Source organism: Procambarus clarkii, chromosome 13 (assembly GCF_040958095.1).
Source record: "Procambarus clarkii isolate CNS0578487 chromosome 13, FALCON_Pclarkii_2.0, whole genome shotgun sequence".
In the NCBI taxonomy this organism is placed as follows: Eukaryota; Metazoa; Arthropoda; class Malacostraca; order Decapoda; family Cambaridae; genus Procambarus; species Procambarus clarkii.
This window is the reverse complement of record NC_091162.1, coordinates 30,566,182-30,584,530: the sequence shown is the minus strand read 5'-3', so window position 1 is coordinate 30,584,530 and position 18,349 is coordinate 30,566,182. Positions and strand designations below refer to the sequence as shown.

General features: G+C 39.7%; 1 protein-coding gene across 10 annotated transcripts in view; it reads right to left on the bottom strand.

Moving 5' to 3' along the window:
• Window positions 1–18,349, bottom strand: part of LOC123757285 (high affinity cAMP-specific and IBMX-insensitive 3',5'-cyclic phosphodiesterase 8B) — a 787,483-nt gene that overhangs the window by 478,398 nt on the left and 290,736 nt on the right. For 8 of the 10 annotated variants that reach the window (XR_011228393.1, XM_069323843.1, XM_069323837.1 and 5 more), the window contains 2 exons: window positions 1,931–1,988; window positions 1,608–1,775 (listed from right to left, as the gene is read on the bottom strand). Coding sequence is in view for 9 of the 10 variants with exons in the window: in XM_069323843.1 (XP_069179944.1) it covers window positions 1,608–1,775; window positions 1,931–1,988 (226 nt within the window). In the remaining variant the exon portion in view is untranslated. Of the gene's footprint in view, window positions 1–1,607; window positions 1,776–1,930; window positions 1,989–17,752; window positions 18,163–18,349 lie in introns of those variants that run through there. The other 2 variants (XM_069323844.1, XM_069323845.1) reach the window with 2 other exon arrangements.

Sequence of the window (18,349 nt, the reverse complement as noted above, 5' to 3'; positions counted from 1 at the left end):
GTGTGGCAGCCACTCTCATTTTGCTCATCATACTAGCTTAGTGGTTCGCTATGGTGAACACATATGCACATGGGTATATACAATGTGTGTATATACCCATGTACATATGTGCATAGTATTATGGGAGGAGTAATTGTGGTGAGGGAGCGAGAGAGAGAATTGAGGTAGCCTCACTGTGTGGCAGCCACTCTCATTTTGCTCATCATACTAGCTTAGTGGTTTGCTATAGTGAACATATTTGTACATGGGTATATACAATGTATGTATGTAGTGTAATAACAACAATAGGACTATGTTGAGGGGAGCTATTTTGGCAAGGGAGGTGACGTAATCGTAGCATCGTCTGCTGGCTGCTGTGTGATTTCTTATGCAGTGTATGGTGGCCACTGTAAAGTTTGGACACAATACCGGCTTACTTGCATAGTTCTGGTGAATAAAACATGTAGATAGGCATACATGTGTAAATAGTGTAATACAAACAATAACAGTATGGTGGGAGGATCAATGTTGGCGAGTACGATGTTGGAAGAGTGAGGGAGAGACTGGATGTTGGAAGAGTGAGGGTGTGGCAGCTGACACTCGCAGAGTTCTGAGTGTGTTCATGGTGAATGTATATAGTGTGTGATAGCATATAGTGTGTAAATAGACTGTATATATACATAAATTAGCATAATACAATGGAAATATGTGCCGAATATGTGTACATGTGTCATGCACGTAACAGTGTCTTCGGACAGTATGGATGTTATACTGCCATAATATAGTGTACATGTTCATTATACATAGAATTGGCATGTAAAAGCATATAAAATGTATTTGGAACTGTGCCCAGTTAATGAACAAAAATATATTCGCGGCAACTCACCCATCCTGCCCCGAGCACCCTACCTGCCCCGGGGGCGTATGCCACTGGCAACCAGGGAATGATGACGTCACGCACGAACTTACGCACCCCACAGCAGCTAAAATACTTACAATTTCGACCTTCTGTTACTATACCCTTACTCTGGGAAGGGTTTTTGACACTTTAAAAACAGAAAAAAAATTCCAGAGATTTAATTTCCTGAGCACTGGGGAGGTGTCATATTTGGAGGCCGTGCAGTTAAGGGGTTAAGAAATATGGAGAGCACCACAACAATTAAAATCTTCATTTAATTATGAGTAAAAAAGTATGATCTAGCCCAATTTAGACATGTGGTATGTCGGACATGTGACATGCTTCAGATTATATATTTCTTGTTTACAGGCCACATAAATCGTATAAATTAATTTGCAACAAATTATTCCCCGACTAAAATACTTGTTAATCAGTACCACTTACATTGTTCCAATTTTGGAAACTTGCAGGGCATACAAGAGCTCTATATATCAGAACCTGGGCTATTATTATTACAATTTTTGAATATGTATTTTGATCATAGTATGCATTGTACTACTAGTACTACAACAAATATTAAATCAAATATACCAGAAACTGTACAAGAGATATTTTGTCTTTACTATTATAATACCAGAAAAATAAAGACAAATTAAATGTTCAAATATTGTAATACTTAAACAACAACAAAAATTTGAAGAGTATATTTAAAACATTGCAATAAGTTCACCTGTATTCTGTGTTGAGTGTCAGTAATGTGCACTACTTCCTTACAGGCATCCAAGGCTGACAACACTGCCTGCATGGCTCTCAGCTGAGACTGGCTGGAAAGTTCCGAGTGTTCAATCTGGATTAGGTCATTAAGGACCCCACCGACTGTGGACACTTCTGTAACGATCTACAAAAATAATTTCCTAAAGTACGCTATACTTCAATTTATTCAGAACATAAAAATGCATATTAGAGTACTGTATATGTAAATTGTAATCCATCTCATTTTATTAAGCACTGACAGAGTATACAAGAGTTAAAAAACCTGAAGTTGCCTCTTACCCGGTTGTAGCCATTTTTCAACATTGGACCAACAGTGGGATTGTCACGATCTGCAAAACTAATGGTATTGTTGAGAGCCACAGGAAAAAAAAATACAGTCAATATTGTGCTACAATTACATATATACTCATAAATAAAAGAACATCAGGATCAACAAATCTCCGAGCTGGCGAAATGAATTATGGTAAAAAACTCTTACAGGAAATATTAAGAATATTTACACTAATTTTAGCAAATGAGAATTAGGATATTTTCCGGGACATGTTGCAACACACAAATTAATACTCCTAGATCAAATCTCCCAAATAAATTTATGATTTTGACATAATTTGTGGGGGAAGGGAAGATAATTAATTATCTTCTATAAATAGACATTATTATATATATTATATATATATATATATATATATATATATATATATATATATATATATATATATATATATATATATATATATATATATATATATATATATATATATATATATTAGTATATTTTGGTAGCAGTCTTTCTTGTAAACATATATTATTAAATATGACCGAAAAAGTAAGATTAATAATTCTAACACGAATTTTCTCAATATTTCTTATGTTTCTTTTCACTGTCGATGGTAATTGAAAAATCAATTCTCCAAAATTCATTTTTATTTCTAGTCTGACGCGACACTTGAGCGCGTTTCGTAATAACTTATTACATTTTCAAAGACTTTAGTTTACACACACAACTATAACCTGTAAACACTAAACAGAGTTCTATGCTATCATTTAAACAGCTTTCATCTTATATACCCACATTTGGGTGAGGTCATATGTTACAACAGTTTTGGATGAGGTGAACAAAACTTTCAACACAAGATAGAACACGAAACAATGGGTATAAATTGGGTAAATTAAAGGGAAGGATGGAAGTGACTGCAAATTGCCTATTGGCCCATATTTCTTGATGTTTCTATATAGGTGCGGAGTCTTGAAGTGGGTAGAATATAGTTGTGCATTAATTGGCTGTTGATTGCTGGTGTTGACATCTTGATGTGTAGTGCCTCGCAGATGTCGCGCCTCCTGCTATCGCTGTATATATCAATGATTTCTGTGTTGTTTGTTAAGATTTCTCTGGTGATGGTCTGGTTGTGGGAAGAGATTATATGTTCCTTAATGGAGCCCTGTTGCTTATGCATCGTTAATCGCCTGGAAAGAGATGTTGTTGTCTTGCCTATATACCGAGTTCTTTGAGGCTTACAGTCCCCAAGTGGGCATTTGAAGGCATAGACGACGTTGGTCTCTTTTAAAGCGTTCTGCTTTGTGTCTGGAGAATTTCTCATGAGTAGGTTGGCTGTTTTTTTGGTTTTATAGTAATCGTCAATTTGTCTGTAGGGGATAACGTTCCTATCAACAATATCTTTCAGGACTCTTTCCTCCGTTTTATGAGCTGTGGAAAAGAAGTTCCAGTAAAATAGTCTAATAGGGGGTAAAGGTGTTGTGTTAGTTGTCTCTTCAGAGGTTGCATGGCATTTCACCTTCCTTCTTATGATGTCTTCAACGAAACCATTGGAGAAGCCGTTGTTGACTAGGACCTGCCTTACCCTACAGAGTTCTTCATCGACTTGCTTCCATCCTGAGCTGTGGCTAAGATCACGGTCGACATAAGCGTTAACAACACTCCTCTTGTACCTGTCTGCGCAGTCACTGTTGGCATTGAGGCACATTCCAATGTTTTTTTTCCTTAGTGTAGACTGCAGTGTGGAAACCTCCGCTCCTTTCCATGACCATTACATCTAGAAAGGGCAGCTTCCCATCCTTCTCCATCTCGTAAGTGAAGCGCAACACAGAATTCAGCTCCTGCAGATGTCTGACATCAGGTACCTGTGTAAAAATGTCTTCAACATACCTGCAGTATATGGCAGGTTTCAAATTCATGTCAACTAGACCTTCTGTTCGATAGTACCCATATAGAAGTTCGCAAACAGGACACCTAGGGAAGAACCCATGGTGACCCCATTTACTTGCTTATACATGTGTCCATCCGGGATCATGAAGGGTGCCTCTTTAGTACAAGCTTGGAGTAGTTTCCTTAGAATGTTTTCTGGTATGTCAAGAGGAGTACAGGCCGGATCACGATACACTCTGACCGCTATCATCCCGATTGTTTCATCCACAGGTACGTTGGTAAACAGTGATTCTACGTCCAACAAGGCTCTTATCCCTGTGGCCCTCTATTATTAGTGAAATATCTCTGTGGCGCTCTATTATTAGAGAAATATTAGTGCGTCTGGCCCTTAACCCTTAAAGTGCGCATCACTTCATATGAAGTGTAAATCGTTTTACCAGTCAACTGCGCTTCACTTCATATGAAGTGTATGGGTACCGCGCACGATTTGAATGGCCCGCGGTGTAGCTGGGGGTCCCATACGCTGCCCAGGGGCTCTAGTAAACAGCGGCCATTTTGAAAAAAAATCCAGCTCACGCTCCGATGGCATGGGAGGCCTCAGTTTAGCGAGAGTCACCATGGCGAGCGCACGGTCAAACGCCTCACGGGCACGCACCACTCAGTCCCTCACCCCAGAGCAAATAGCCCACGAATTATTCTCTGAAGGTGAAGAAAGTGTGTTTGACGATTCAGACAACGATGAGGATTATACACAGTTGTTGAGTGATAGTAGCAGCAGCAGTGAAAGTGAGAATGACCGCCATGCCATGGCGAGGCCTATACGCTCTCCCATGCCTCCTCGCCCATTTTCTACCCCAATTCTACCACGACCTCACAGTTCCTGTGGATATTTTCTGTTTGAGGGTGACGAGTCAGAGGGAGGTGACTCCTTTTCTGGGTTTAGTGACTCAGATCAAAGTTTTATTGAGCCTGTGGCTGGTACCAGTGGTGTAACTGGGCGAGAAATTGTCGCGTCAGCAGCATCTCGCCCAGCTAAGCGCCACCGCATGGCACCACATGAGGGACCAAGACCCTCGTGTTCACGTGCATCCACCTCACGTGCATCCACCTCACGTGCATCCACCTCACGTGCATCCACCTCACGTGCATCCACCTCACGTGCATCCACCTCAAGTGCATCCACCTCAAGTGCACCCACCTCACGTGCACCCGCCTCACGTGCACCCACCTCACGTGCACCCACCTCATGTGCACGTAGCCGCCGTGCTTCTCGCAGACGGTATTCAGCTCCTGGTCGCCGGTATGCATCGCTTCCTCGCCGTCTTTCCTTTGCATCTCGCAGGACGCCTGGTGTACTTGAGTGGAGTGATGGTGACGATTTTATTCCTAATATTCCTCACTTTGACGATAAAGATGTAGGGATTACAAACCTTTTCCCTAATCAAGGTGAGGACATGGCTGAGATGGAATATTTTACAGCATTCTATGATGAACCACTCATGGAATACATTGTACACCAAACGAACCTGCATGCTGCTTACCTGATTGAGAGGGAAATCACAGAATTTTCACGACTGCAGCGTTGGAAAAATACCACAGTGGCGGAAATGTATGTGTTTTTGGCACTCTGTTTGTTGATGAAGCACTGTCACAAACATGCAATAAATGACTATTGGAGCAAGGACAAGACAATACCAACACCTTTATTCGGGAAATATATGTCACGAGACAGGTTTCAGATACTCCTCAGGTGTCTACATTTTGGAAGTGTTCAGGACCGAACACCTGATGATAGACTGTGGCGAGTGAGGCACTACATGAACGATGTTATTGGAAAATTCAGAGATTTTTACGTACCAGCACAGAAGCTGGTGGTTGATGAATCTCTCATACTTTTCAAGGGACGTGTTCCATTCAAACAGTACATTCCCTCAAAACGAAACCGATTTGTCCTGAAATTTTTTGTTCTTTGTGATTGTGAGACAGGATACGTGTTACACATGATTCTGTACTCGGCTAGTGATGTAGACATTCCCGGTAACTGACGAACATGGATTCTCGGGGAGTGTAGTGAAGACCATCATGGCTCCGTGGATGAACAAGGGACACATTTTATACACAGATAATTACTATACAAGTCCCTTGCTAGCTCGGTTCTTGCTAGAAAATAGAACCGGATTGGTTGGTACAGTAAAGCCACAACGAAGGGAAATGCCTGTGTTTGACAACATTGCAGTTGGTGAGTGTCAGAGAAGGAAAAGTGATAACATTCTGTCAGTTCGGTGGAAAGACAAAAGAGAGGTGAACTTGTTGACAACAATTCATGATGGAACAATGGTGAACAGTGGGAAAGTGAGCCATAAAACAAACGCACCACTATATAAGCCAGACTGTGTTTTAGACTATAATATCAACATGCGGTTGATTGATAAATCAGACATGATGATTGGCACTGCAGAGTGTGTGCGGAAGACATGTAGGTGGACGAAAAAAGTGTTCTTCCATCTTGTGGACATGAGCATGCTGAACTGTTTCAACATGTACCTTGTGAGAACTGGATGTAAGCCCACTTTCCGTGACTTTGTATTTGATGCTGCAATACAGTTATTAGGAAAGTTTGCAAAAGATGTCCCAGGTATTCAGCGGCCCATCATAAACCCACTGTTGCAGCATGCTGGTACTCCACGCCTCGCTCACACTGAAGGCTTCCTAGCACACAAACTTAAGTATTTGCCACCTGGTGTGAAGCGTGCAATAGCCCAACGTGATTGCTTGGTGTGTAAAACAACGACACGTAGAGACAAGAAACGGAAGCTTGTGCAAACATGGTGTGAAACGTGTGGTATCCCATTATGTGCTGTCGACTGCTTCAATGACTACCACAGTCTAGAAATCTTCTAAGTGTGCTTCAAAGTGTGTATAGCGTGTGCGAGTGTGTAAATATGTAAACATATAAGCAGATAGCGTGTGCGTGTGTGTAAATATATACAAATATAAGCAGAACATACAATATAATAGACTGTAATGACATATTATATTGCCGTAATTGAAAACATTTGTGTGCGCCTGTGTATACTCAAATATGCAACAATTATTGATACAAAATATGTTCAAACAGTATTTGAAACACAATTAGTGAAAAAAAATTAGATAAAATGCGCTTAGACATTGTAAATAAATAGCGCGAAAATATATTTGTGGCAACTCTGGCTGTTTGAGGACCGCGCGCAACACCTCCCGGGCGTGTACTGCATGAGCGAACATGCAGATTGTGACGTCATCACAGAGCTTCTCGGCTCTATTGCAACAAAAGTAAGTACAATAGAATTTTTTTTTTATTTTTCCCGTGATCAGTGAACAGAACTTAACAGATTAGCAAAAAAAAAAAATTTTTTTTTTTTTCAAAATGACATGCGCCTGTGTGGATAGCAGGATATTAGACCCCGAGCATGTTAAGGGTTAAGGTCAGATGCACTAATATTTCTCCTCCAACAATATTGTTTGTGGTGTTATTACGCTATATACACACATTATATATAAGTATCTACCTGTTTTATTGACCATACCTGTACAAATAAGCTCGTATGGTGCCCAAAGACCATAGTGGCCATCAGTAAACAACATGCCAAGTCGTGCAGACGACGCTCCTCCCTCACCAAAATGGCAGCTCCCAACCTACTCTTCTCGCTGTTATTTCACACTATACACATGTTATATATAAGTATCTACATTTGTGTTCACCATAGCGAACCACTAAGCTGGTATGGTGAGTGCAGTCAATAAAAGGTGGCCACAGACAGTCAGAAGATGATGCCACAATCCTCCCTCCACAGCCTTACTCCTCCCTCCATGGAGCACAGCGCTAAATCTCACAGTCTCTACAGTCTCCGTGGTGTAGTGGTAAGACACTCGCCTGGCGTTCCGCGAGCGCTTTGTCATGGGTTCGTATCCTGGCCGGGGAGGATTTACTGGGCGCAATTCCTTAACTGTAGCCTCTGTTTAACGCAACAGTAAAATGTGTACTTGGATGAAAAAACGATTCTTCGCGGCAGGGGATCGTATTCCAGGGACCTGCCCGAAACGCTACGCGTACTAGTGTACAAAAATGTAACAACTCTTGTATATACCTCAAAAAAACAAAAAATCACCACAATCCTGCTATTATCAGAATCCTGGTCAGTTTTATCAAATCAAATCAAATGTTTATTTAGGTAAGATACATACATACAAGAGATTTTACAAAGAGTGATGGATTCATAGATAGGGCTAGTACAAACAATACCTAAAGCCACTATTATGCAAAGCGTTTCGGGCAGGAAAAACTTAAATGACTAAAGCTTAATACTAATTGAGCATAAAGAATAAAATGAGTTAAGAACAAATAAAAAAAAAGAGATAAAAAAGGGGGGAATATGGCTGAAAAAGCAGCACAAATACAATTCGGTCAACAAACAGCGCCATTTAAAAAAAAACAGACATTAGTTGACAATAGAGGGGAAAGGTAAGTTACAGGGAATTTATTAAGTATAGCTTCGTATCACAGTCAGGGGGCTTCAGTAATACTCTCACTGCTATATAATAGCAGTATCATATATATTATGGCATTTGTAGGCAATGCTGTGGTCACAAGCTGAACAGCGGTGCTGTGAGCTCATGCTGCGTGCGCCAGCCTTGGTGGCTTGCTCAATACTGACGCTCTAACACCCAAGAATGTTGGCCTGGATTTTTTTTCTAGGTGGCTTCTGGCAACTATCGGTCGTATATATATATATATATATATATATATATATATATATATATATATATATATATATATATGATGTGCGCAGTTTCGGTTTTGTCACTGATATCATATATATATGATTTGCGCGGTTTAAGGGTTAAAGAAATTCCTGTTTCAATTTTCCTCCATGGTCTGACACTGTCATTATATATATATATATATATATATATATATATATATATATATATATATATATATATATATATATATATATATATAAATATATTTATTTATTTATTTATTTATTTATATATATATAAAAGAAGGTACATTGGGTTTGTGAGAATACATTGGATAGTACAGTATTTACATTCTTGTAGAGCCACTAGTACGCACAGCGTTTCGGGCAGGTCCTTAATCTAGCAGATAATTTTAAGTAGGTAATTTCAATCAGAATTGATAAATGATAAAGATACATTACAAGAGAAAAATGAGATGAGAGAGATAAGTAGGTATATTAAAGCACATTGTTATATTAAAGCGCTGATTGATTACATTGACAGCTTGATTAGTAATTTAAACAAGGTTAATAGACACCATACAGCAGATTGACAGCACATATAAGACAGCAATGTGTATTATATATATATATATATACAGGCATACCTCAGAATGCGAGTTTAATCCGTTCCTGGAGACGCCTCGCCTTCCGAAAACTCGCATTCCGAAGTTAATTTCCCCATAAGAAATAAAGGGAAATGAATTAATCCGTTCCTGACTACCCCAAAAACCCCACATCAAACTAAATTTTTATACCTAATTTACCTAATTCATCTAAATAAACCTACAAAAGTATGTTCCAGTTATTACTTACCTTACTGTCGAGTGCTGTAGGCGTATGGAAGATGGTGAGGAGGGGGAAGGAGGAGAGGAGTTAGTGTTTGGAAGGGGAGTCCCCTTCCATAATCACATCAGGCAGTGAGGACCTTTCTGGTGTGCTCTCCCTGGGACGTTTAACCTGAGTGCCACTAGGTCCTGGTTGAGGTTCACTGCTCGATTTCTTCACCAAATATTTGTCCATGAAAGCTTGCTTTTCCCTTCTTCGCAAGCTCTCTCTGTAGTAAGGCATCACATTGTCATTGAAAAGATTAAGACAACGGCCTACTACAGTTTTGTCTGGGTGTGTTCAATAGTTGTTTGAATCTCTTCCCACATCTGACACACCTTCTTAATTACTGCAGAAGGGACATTCGCTGGTGCTGTTGCCACCACCTCCTCCTCCACTGCAGAATCATTCGCTGCTGTGTTGGCTTGCTGTTCCTGTTGAAGGGCTAGGAGTTCTTCGGTGGTCAGTTCTTCGTTGTGTTCTTCCACCAACTCCTCCACATCATCACCATCCAATTCCAAGCCCATTTTCTGGCCTAGACTAACAATTTCCTCAACAATAGGCGCATCATTTATAGGCTCAAACCCCTCAAAGTCTAGTTCTCTCACACCTTCAGGCCACAATTTTCTCCAGCCAGAGATCAGGGTTCTTTGAGTCACTTCTTGCCAGGCTTTGTCAACGAGTTTTAAAGCACTAAAAATGTTAAAATGCTCTCTCCAGAACTCTTTGAGGGTGAGGTTTGTGGCTTCAGTCACTTCAAAACATTTCCGGAAAAGTGCCCTTTCATACAGTTTCTTAAAATTCGCTATGATTTTCTGGTCCATAGGCTGAATTAGAGGAGTGGTGTTAGGAGGAAGGAATTTAACTGTGAGGAATTTATTGTATTGAGGCATCAAATCATCTTCCAAGCCTGGAGGATGAGCAGGAGCATTGTCAAGGAGAAGCACGGCTCTGAGTGGCAATTGTTTCTCCTGCAGATATTTTTCTATGGCAGGGCACAGCACTTCATTCACCCACTCCGAAAAAATAAGCCTAGTCACCCATGCTTTTTTATTAGACTTCCACATCACAGACAAACGGGTTTTCTGCACATTATACTGTTTGAAAACCCTTGGATTTTCAGAATGATACACTAGCAAGGGTTTAATTTTTAAATCGCCACTCGCATTTGAACACAGCACAAGCGTAAACCTATCTTTCATAGGCTTGTGTCCAGGCAAGGATTTTTCCTCCTTGGTAATGTATGTCCTCTTAGGCATTCTTTTCCAAAACAGTCCTGTTTCGTCACAATTAAACACTTGTTGCGGTAGGTATCCCTCAGCCTCTGCAAACTCTTTAAATTCGTCAATAAATCGTCCAGCGGCTGGTTTGTCTGAGCTGGCTGCCTCCCCATGCCTTGTAACACTATGGATACCACTTCTCTTTCTAAATTTTTCAAACCAGCCCCTGCTTGCCTTAAACTCTTTCTTATCTGCATCACTCGTTGCAGGGGTCTTCTTTAGAAGGTCTTCGTGCAACACCCTGGCTTTCTCAGAAATAATGGCCTCCGAAACACTATCACCCCTCAACTCCTTGTCGTGTATCCAAATTAATAACAACTTTTCCACTTCTTCAAGTATTTGTGGTCTTTGTGTCGTTAATGTTCTTACTCCTTTTGCCACATTAGCACTCATAATCTTATTTTTCTTCTTAAGTATAGTGCATATTGTTGATGTCGCTTTGTTGTACTGCCTACAAAGATCAACAACACGTGTACCGTTCTCATGCTTTCGAATGATCTCTTGTTTCTCCTCTATTGTCATCCTCACATGAGCTTTCTGGCCTTTATCCTTACCACTGGCTTTCTTGGGACTCATGGTGAGATATATAATAACAAATTGTATAGACAAATCACCAAAAATCCAACAAAACACTGAAAATTCACGACAAGAATTGATGTGGGGGTAGTCACTGCGTGCGAGACAATGGTGAACTGAGGGGCAGCGGGGCAGAGGGGCGACGATCGCCGAACGACCACGCGCTAGGTCGGCTGTACGCGTATCAACAAACTCGCGTTCAAACTCGACTCCCGAAGTAACCATCGCCTTCCGAGACAAATTTTTGGAGTAAATACACCTCGCCTTCCGAAAATCTCGCATACAGGGACAATCGCATTCCGAGGTAATATATAATGTTTTGTTTACCATAACTGTACATCTAACTTGATTGGCAAGTTCAGGTAATACGAGATGTAGCTACACACACACAGTCAGCTGGTGGCGGCCGCCGTCACTGGTTCAAGGCCAGACGCACTAATATTTCTCCTCCAACAATACTGTTTGTGGTGTTATTATACTATATACACACACATTATATATCAGTATCTACATGTTTTATTCACCATACCTGTACAAATAAACTGGTATGGTGCCCAAAGACCATGGTGGGCACCAGTGAACAACATGACATGTCAGGCAGATGATGCACCTCCCTCACCAAAATGGCGGCTCCCAACACACTCCTATTGCTGTTATTACAATCTATATGCATGTTATATACAGTATAAGTATCTACATTTGTGTTCACCATAGTGAACCACTTAGCTGGTATGTTAAGTTCAGTCAATAAAAGGTGGCCACACACAGTTAGAAGACGACGCCACCTCCCTCCCTCCCTCAGCATTATTCCTCCCACCATGGAGCACAGTGCTAAATATCACCACAATCCTGCTTTTATTAGAATCCTGGTCAGTTATATCACAGTTAAAGGCCTTCAGTAATACTATCATCACTAAATAAATGTTCGTATATATTTTGACATTTTTAGGCGATGCTGTGGTCACAAGCTGAACAGCGGTGCTGTGAGCTCATGCTATGTGAGCCAGACTTGGTGGCTCACTCAGTACTGAGGCTCTCACACTCGGGAATGTTGCCACAATTTTTTTCTAAGCAGAGTCTGTTAACTATTGGTCGTGGCTGGACTATAGTTGCCCCTAACCCTCGTGGGGCATTTAAAATCTAGCTCTAGACACTAAAACATCTATTTATGTATTGCGCGGTATCGGTAAAGTTACTCCCATCAGCTATATATGTATTGTGGGGTATAATGGTTAAGCCGCTAAGGGCCTTTTGCCCTTCAACACCCATAGGCACAAAAAAAAAAAAAAAAAACATTTTTTTTCTTATTAATCTCTTTATGCATGTTTCTTGAGCACGGGAAAAATAAAAAAAAATTTAATTGTACTTACCAATGACATAAATGAGCCAAGAAGTTGGCCGACATCACGGATCATGGTCGCTCGTGGTTGGTGTGTTCCAAGAGAGTCAGGCACAGCAGAGAAGGAGCCCAAGTTGCCGTGAATTTATTTTCGCGGCATTGTTTACACTAAGGCGTATTTTACAGCCATTTTTTTCACTTACGTGGTACAATATGTTGTTACTTGATGTTTTATTATAATACAACTAGTGTAAATTTATTATGCAGTCACATGTTAGTGTCACATGTATGTGCACAAAACTTATTTTTCAAGTAATATCCAATTTATTATTTTTTTTACTTTATATACACTCGCTCTGTATGTACGTTTTTGCACCAGTATTGGGCATTTAGAAGTCCTTGAGACTGTGGTACTCGTCAAAACACTTGACATAGCACAAAGGGACCTTACACGCTGTGCACCTAGTTAACACCAATATACGTTTCTGTTCCCTCTTTGTTGTGGTCTTGCATACAATGCACTCATGCTGGCATACTGCACACTTTCCACTTATTGGGTAAATATCTTACATTTTGTTTCAGAAAGGCATCCTTGAAAGCGAGCATGGGTGCAAGGGCATGGTGCAATACTGGGTTCAGAATGGGTCTTTGTATGCCAGGAATTGGTTGGCAATCTTTTCTAGTAATTATGTCACTACAGTAAAACTGAGCGCACGGAAATTTATTTTACCACCTGTTTAACCACCGTGCTGTGCTGAGTTTATTGTGAAAATCCTCCGGTGCTGCGCATGAAATAAAGTGTTCCCCAAAATTCTTTTTACTTCATAAAATGATAAATTCCCTTCCCTGAACATGTCTATGTAAAAATAAATACAGTGCCAAATTCCACTCACTTTGGCTGTGGGGACATGGACAAGGTGCGCTGTGACGCCATCAGCGGTCCGTCTAATTACCACAAGGTACACAAGCTTCACAAAGCTTCAGAAAGCTTATGTTAGTAATGAATAAATATGATATATTTACTCATCATAATGTTGGTGCTGAATGTACAACACGAGAAAACAATTTTAATCTGAAAAATTATATTTTTATTAAGAAATTAGACGAAAATAAAGAGCTGGTGACGCCAAACAAAGTCGACGATCCAAGCGTCGGTTAGGTTAGGTTAGGTTTGGTTTGGTTTGGTTTGGTTAGGTTTGGTTTGGTTAGGTTTGGTTTGGTTAAGTTTGGTTTGGTTAAGTTTGGTTTGGTTAAGTTTGGTTTGGTTAAGTTTGGTTAAGTTTGGTTTGGTTAAGTTTGGTTTGGTTAAGTTTGGTTTGGTTAAGTTAAGTTAGGTTAGGTTAGGTTAGGTTAGGTCAGCCTAACCTAACATATCATATTTATTCATTACTAACGTATTGCCAGGAAGCTTTCTGAAGCTTTGTGAAGCTTGTGTAGCTTGTGGTAATTAGACGGACCCGTCATCAGGGCCTGGTCGCCCATGGGTGAATTGCCCAGACACAGCCGCGCGGGCCATTCAAGCACCGGATGTTGCCACAAATATATTTTCAATTATTTGTTTTATGTATTTCCAATGCGGTTTTATTTGTTTTTTTTTTATCGTATATGATGCATATTTGTGTCCTTTACAATATGTATACAGTAGAACGTTCATAATGTGCCCTGGAACTGTGATAAATGTCAGTAATGTGTCCACAAATATTTATTGTCGCAATATTACCTGTTAAAAATTCACTAAAATTACAATATGTACAGTTTCACACACTACATACACAGTAACACACTGTATTACACACTCAGTACTTCAGAAGTGAGTAATAATTAACAAAGTAGCCCATGGAAAGTAGCTCATTTGCAAATTTGCCGATGATACGAAAATCGGTAGGGAAATTAATTCGGAGGAGGACTCACTATCACTTCAACATAAGAACATAAGAACATAAGAACAAAGGCAACTGCAGAAGGCCTGTTGGCCCATACGAGGCAGCTCCTATTTATAACCACCCAATCAAACTCATATACTTGTCCAACCCGTGCTTGAAACAATCGAGGGACCCCACCTCCACAATGTTACGCGGCAATTGGTTCCACAAATCAACAACCCTGTTACTGAACCAGTATTTACCCAAGTCTTTCCTAAATCTAAACTTATCCAATTTATACCCATTGTTTCGTGTTCTGTCCTGTGTTGATACTTTTAATACCCTATTAATATCCCCCCGGTTATGTCCATTCATCCACTTGTAAACCTCTATCATGTCACCCCTAACTCTTCGCCTTTCCAGTGAATGCAACTTAAGCTTTGTTAATCTTTCTTCATATGAAAGATTTCTAATTTGGGGAATTAACTTAGTCATCCTACGCTGGACACGTTCAAGTGAATTTATATCCATTCTATAATATGGCGACCAAAACTGAACTGCATAATCTAAATGGGGCCTAACTAGAGCAAGATATAGCTTGAGAACCACACCAGGTGTCTTGTTACTAACGCTGCGATTAATAAATCCAAGTGTCCGATTTGCCTTATTACGAACATTTATGCATTGATCCTTTTGTTTTAAATTCTTACTAATCATAACTCCCAGATCCCTTTCGCAATCCGACTTCGCAATCACAACACCATCTAGCTCGTATCTTGTAACTCTATCATCATTACCTAACCTCAGAACTTTACATTTATCAGCATTAAACTGCATCTGCCAATCCTTTGACCATTTCAAAACCCTATCTAGATCAACTTGAAGTGATAGTGAGTCCTCCTCCGAATTAATTTCCCTACCGATTTTCGTATCATCGGCAAATTTGCAAATGTTGCTACTCAAACCTGAATCTAAATCATTTATATATATTATAAACAACAGAGGTCCCAGGACAGAGCCTTGAGGCACTCCACTTACAACATTTTCCCACTCTGACTTGATTCCATTTATACTAACTCTCTGTTTCCTTGGTATAGCCATGCCCTAATCCAGCTTAATATAGCACCCCCAATACCATGAGACTCTATCTTTTTAATCAGTCTTTCATGTGGCACTGTATCAAAAGCTTTGCTAAAGTCAAGGTATACAACATCGCAATCCTTACCACTATCAACTGCCTCAACAATGCTAGAATAAAAAGATAACAAATTTGTTAAACATGAACGGCCATTTATAAAACCATGTTGCGACTCAATTATTAATTTATGTTTTTCAAGATGAAGACGAATTTTATTTGCTATTATAGATTCGAGTAACTTTCCCACAATAGACGTTAGGCTAATTGGTCGATAGTTAGACGCAAGTGATCTATCTCCTTTCTTAAAAACTGGTATCACATTAGCAACTTTCCAAAACTCTGGCACTCTGCCTGACTCTATTGATTTATTAAATATGGTTGACAGTGGGTCACAAAGCTCCTCTTTGCATTCTTTAAGCACCCTGGCAAACACTTCATCCGGCCCTGGGGATTTGTTTGGTTTGAGTTTTACTATTTGTTTAAGAACATCCTCCCTGGTAACTGCTAAACTCGTCAACCTGTCCTCGTCCCCACCCACATAGTCTTGTTCGGCTGAAGGCATATTGTTAAGTTCCTCTTTAGTAAATACAGATACAAAATATTTATTAAAAATACTACTCATCTCTTCATCACTATCTGTTATTTGACCTGTCTCAGTTTTTAATGGACCTATCCTTTCCCTAGTCTTAGTACGATATAACTGAAAAAACCCTTTAGGATTTGTCTTTGCTTGCCCTGCTATGCAAACTTCATAGTTTCTTTTTGCTTTCCTTATCTCTTTTTTAACATTTCTAACCAGTTGTACGAATTCCTGTTCTAAAGTGACCTCCCCATTTTTAATCCTTTTGTACCAAGCTTACCTATAAGGTTCTTCAAATTCTTTGTTATCCACTTTGGGTCATTAGTATTCGATCTATTCAATTTGTATGGTATACTACGTTCCTGTGCTTTGTTTAGAATATTCTTAAATAAGTTATATATTGAATCCACATCGAAATCCCCATTTAAGTCACCTATCGCTGGGTTCATGTCTCGCTCCAAGACCGGCCCACACCCCATACCCAAGACTTTCCAATCAATTTGACCCAAAAAATTTCTTAGGCTATTAAAATCAGCTTTTCGAAAATCTGGCACTTTAACAGAATTTTCTCCTACTGGTCTATTCCATTCTATGCTAAATCTGATTTCTTTGTGATCACTGCTCCCTAGCTCACTCCCTATTTCGATGTCATTAATTTGCGTTTCCCTGTTAGTTAATACTAAATCTAAAATATTATTTTCCCGTGTTGGTTCCTTAATGTGTTGCATAAGAAAGCAATCGTCAATTAATTCTAGAAAATCTTCTGCTTCACTATTCCCTGTTTTGTTCAACCAGTTTATTCCGCTAAAATTAAAGTCACCCATGACATAAATACTGTTAGATCTAGATGCTCTTTTCTTCTAGTTTGTTCTTATGTTCTTATGGTACACAGCACGACTTTGCTCTCAGTGCGGGTCCGTCTAATTACCACAAGCTACCACAAACTACACAAACTTCAGAAAGCTTCCTGGCAATACGTTAGTAATGAATAAATATGATATATTAAGTTAGGCTGGCCTGACCTAACCTAACCTAACCTATCCTAACCTATCCTAACCTAACCTAACCTAACTTAACCAAACCTAACCTAACCTAACTGAAGCTTGGATCGTCGACTTGATTTGGCGTCACCAGCTTTTTATTTTCGTCTAATTTCTTTATAAAAAGATACTTTTTCAGATTAAAATTATGTTTTTTCGTGTTGTACATTCAGCACCAACATTATAATGAGCAAATATATCATATTTATTCATTACTAACGTATTGCCAGGAAGCTTTCTGAAGTTTGTGTAGTTTGTGGTAGCTTGTGGTAATTAAGACGGACCGCTCAGTGCACCAGGTACAGATAAATTTTTGCTTCCTGTTAATTCATTCTGTGTGCTTGCAAATAACGCTCTCACGCACACCCTTGGCTTTAGTACTTTTAGATTGTATGTAACTAAGCTTATAAAGCATAAGGTAGTATTGAAAAGATTATAGGAAAAGATCAATTTGTAAGGTAATCTTGAAAAGATCGCTTTGTATGGTCCCACACAGGAAGAGATTCAGCTTACCTCAAGAGTGTCCGTCAGTCAGAAAGAGATTCAGCTAGCCTCAACGAGTGTCCATCAGTTAGGAAGAGATTCAGGTATTCTTGAAAATATCTATGGAAAATACCACCATGGAAGCCGCTAACACTGTTCATCTATGCTATTTGTATCAGATGCATCATCACTGAACGCAGAAAACGATTCATCTATCATCTAAATAAATTGTAGATAGCATAGGATTGTAAGGGTGACGCTCAAAGCTACAACTGGATACACTCACTGTATCGTCCTCATAGGTGCTATATCACTTGCATCCGACCTTTGTGTTTGGTCCTTATTGCGCCTAGCTTCACCAATATTATGACCCTTATGTTCTTCAAACAATAAGGTTTGAATTTCACCGACAGAACGTTATCTTTCAACACCGCGTCGGACAGGTGTTTGGGAGCCAGAGGCACGTAGGTTGCTCATTCAGTACTAACCTAGCCAGCAGCCCTAGGGCATTCTGGGAATTTTTTCCAAGATGGCTGCCTCTCACTGGTGGTCCTAAGATTCCATTTCGTACACAACCAACCTCTTACACATTTAGAATTGGTACCGAAAAATCAAAGAGAGTTTTCT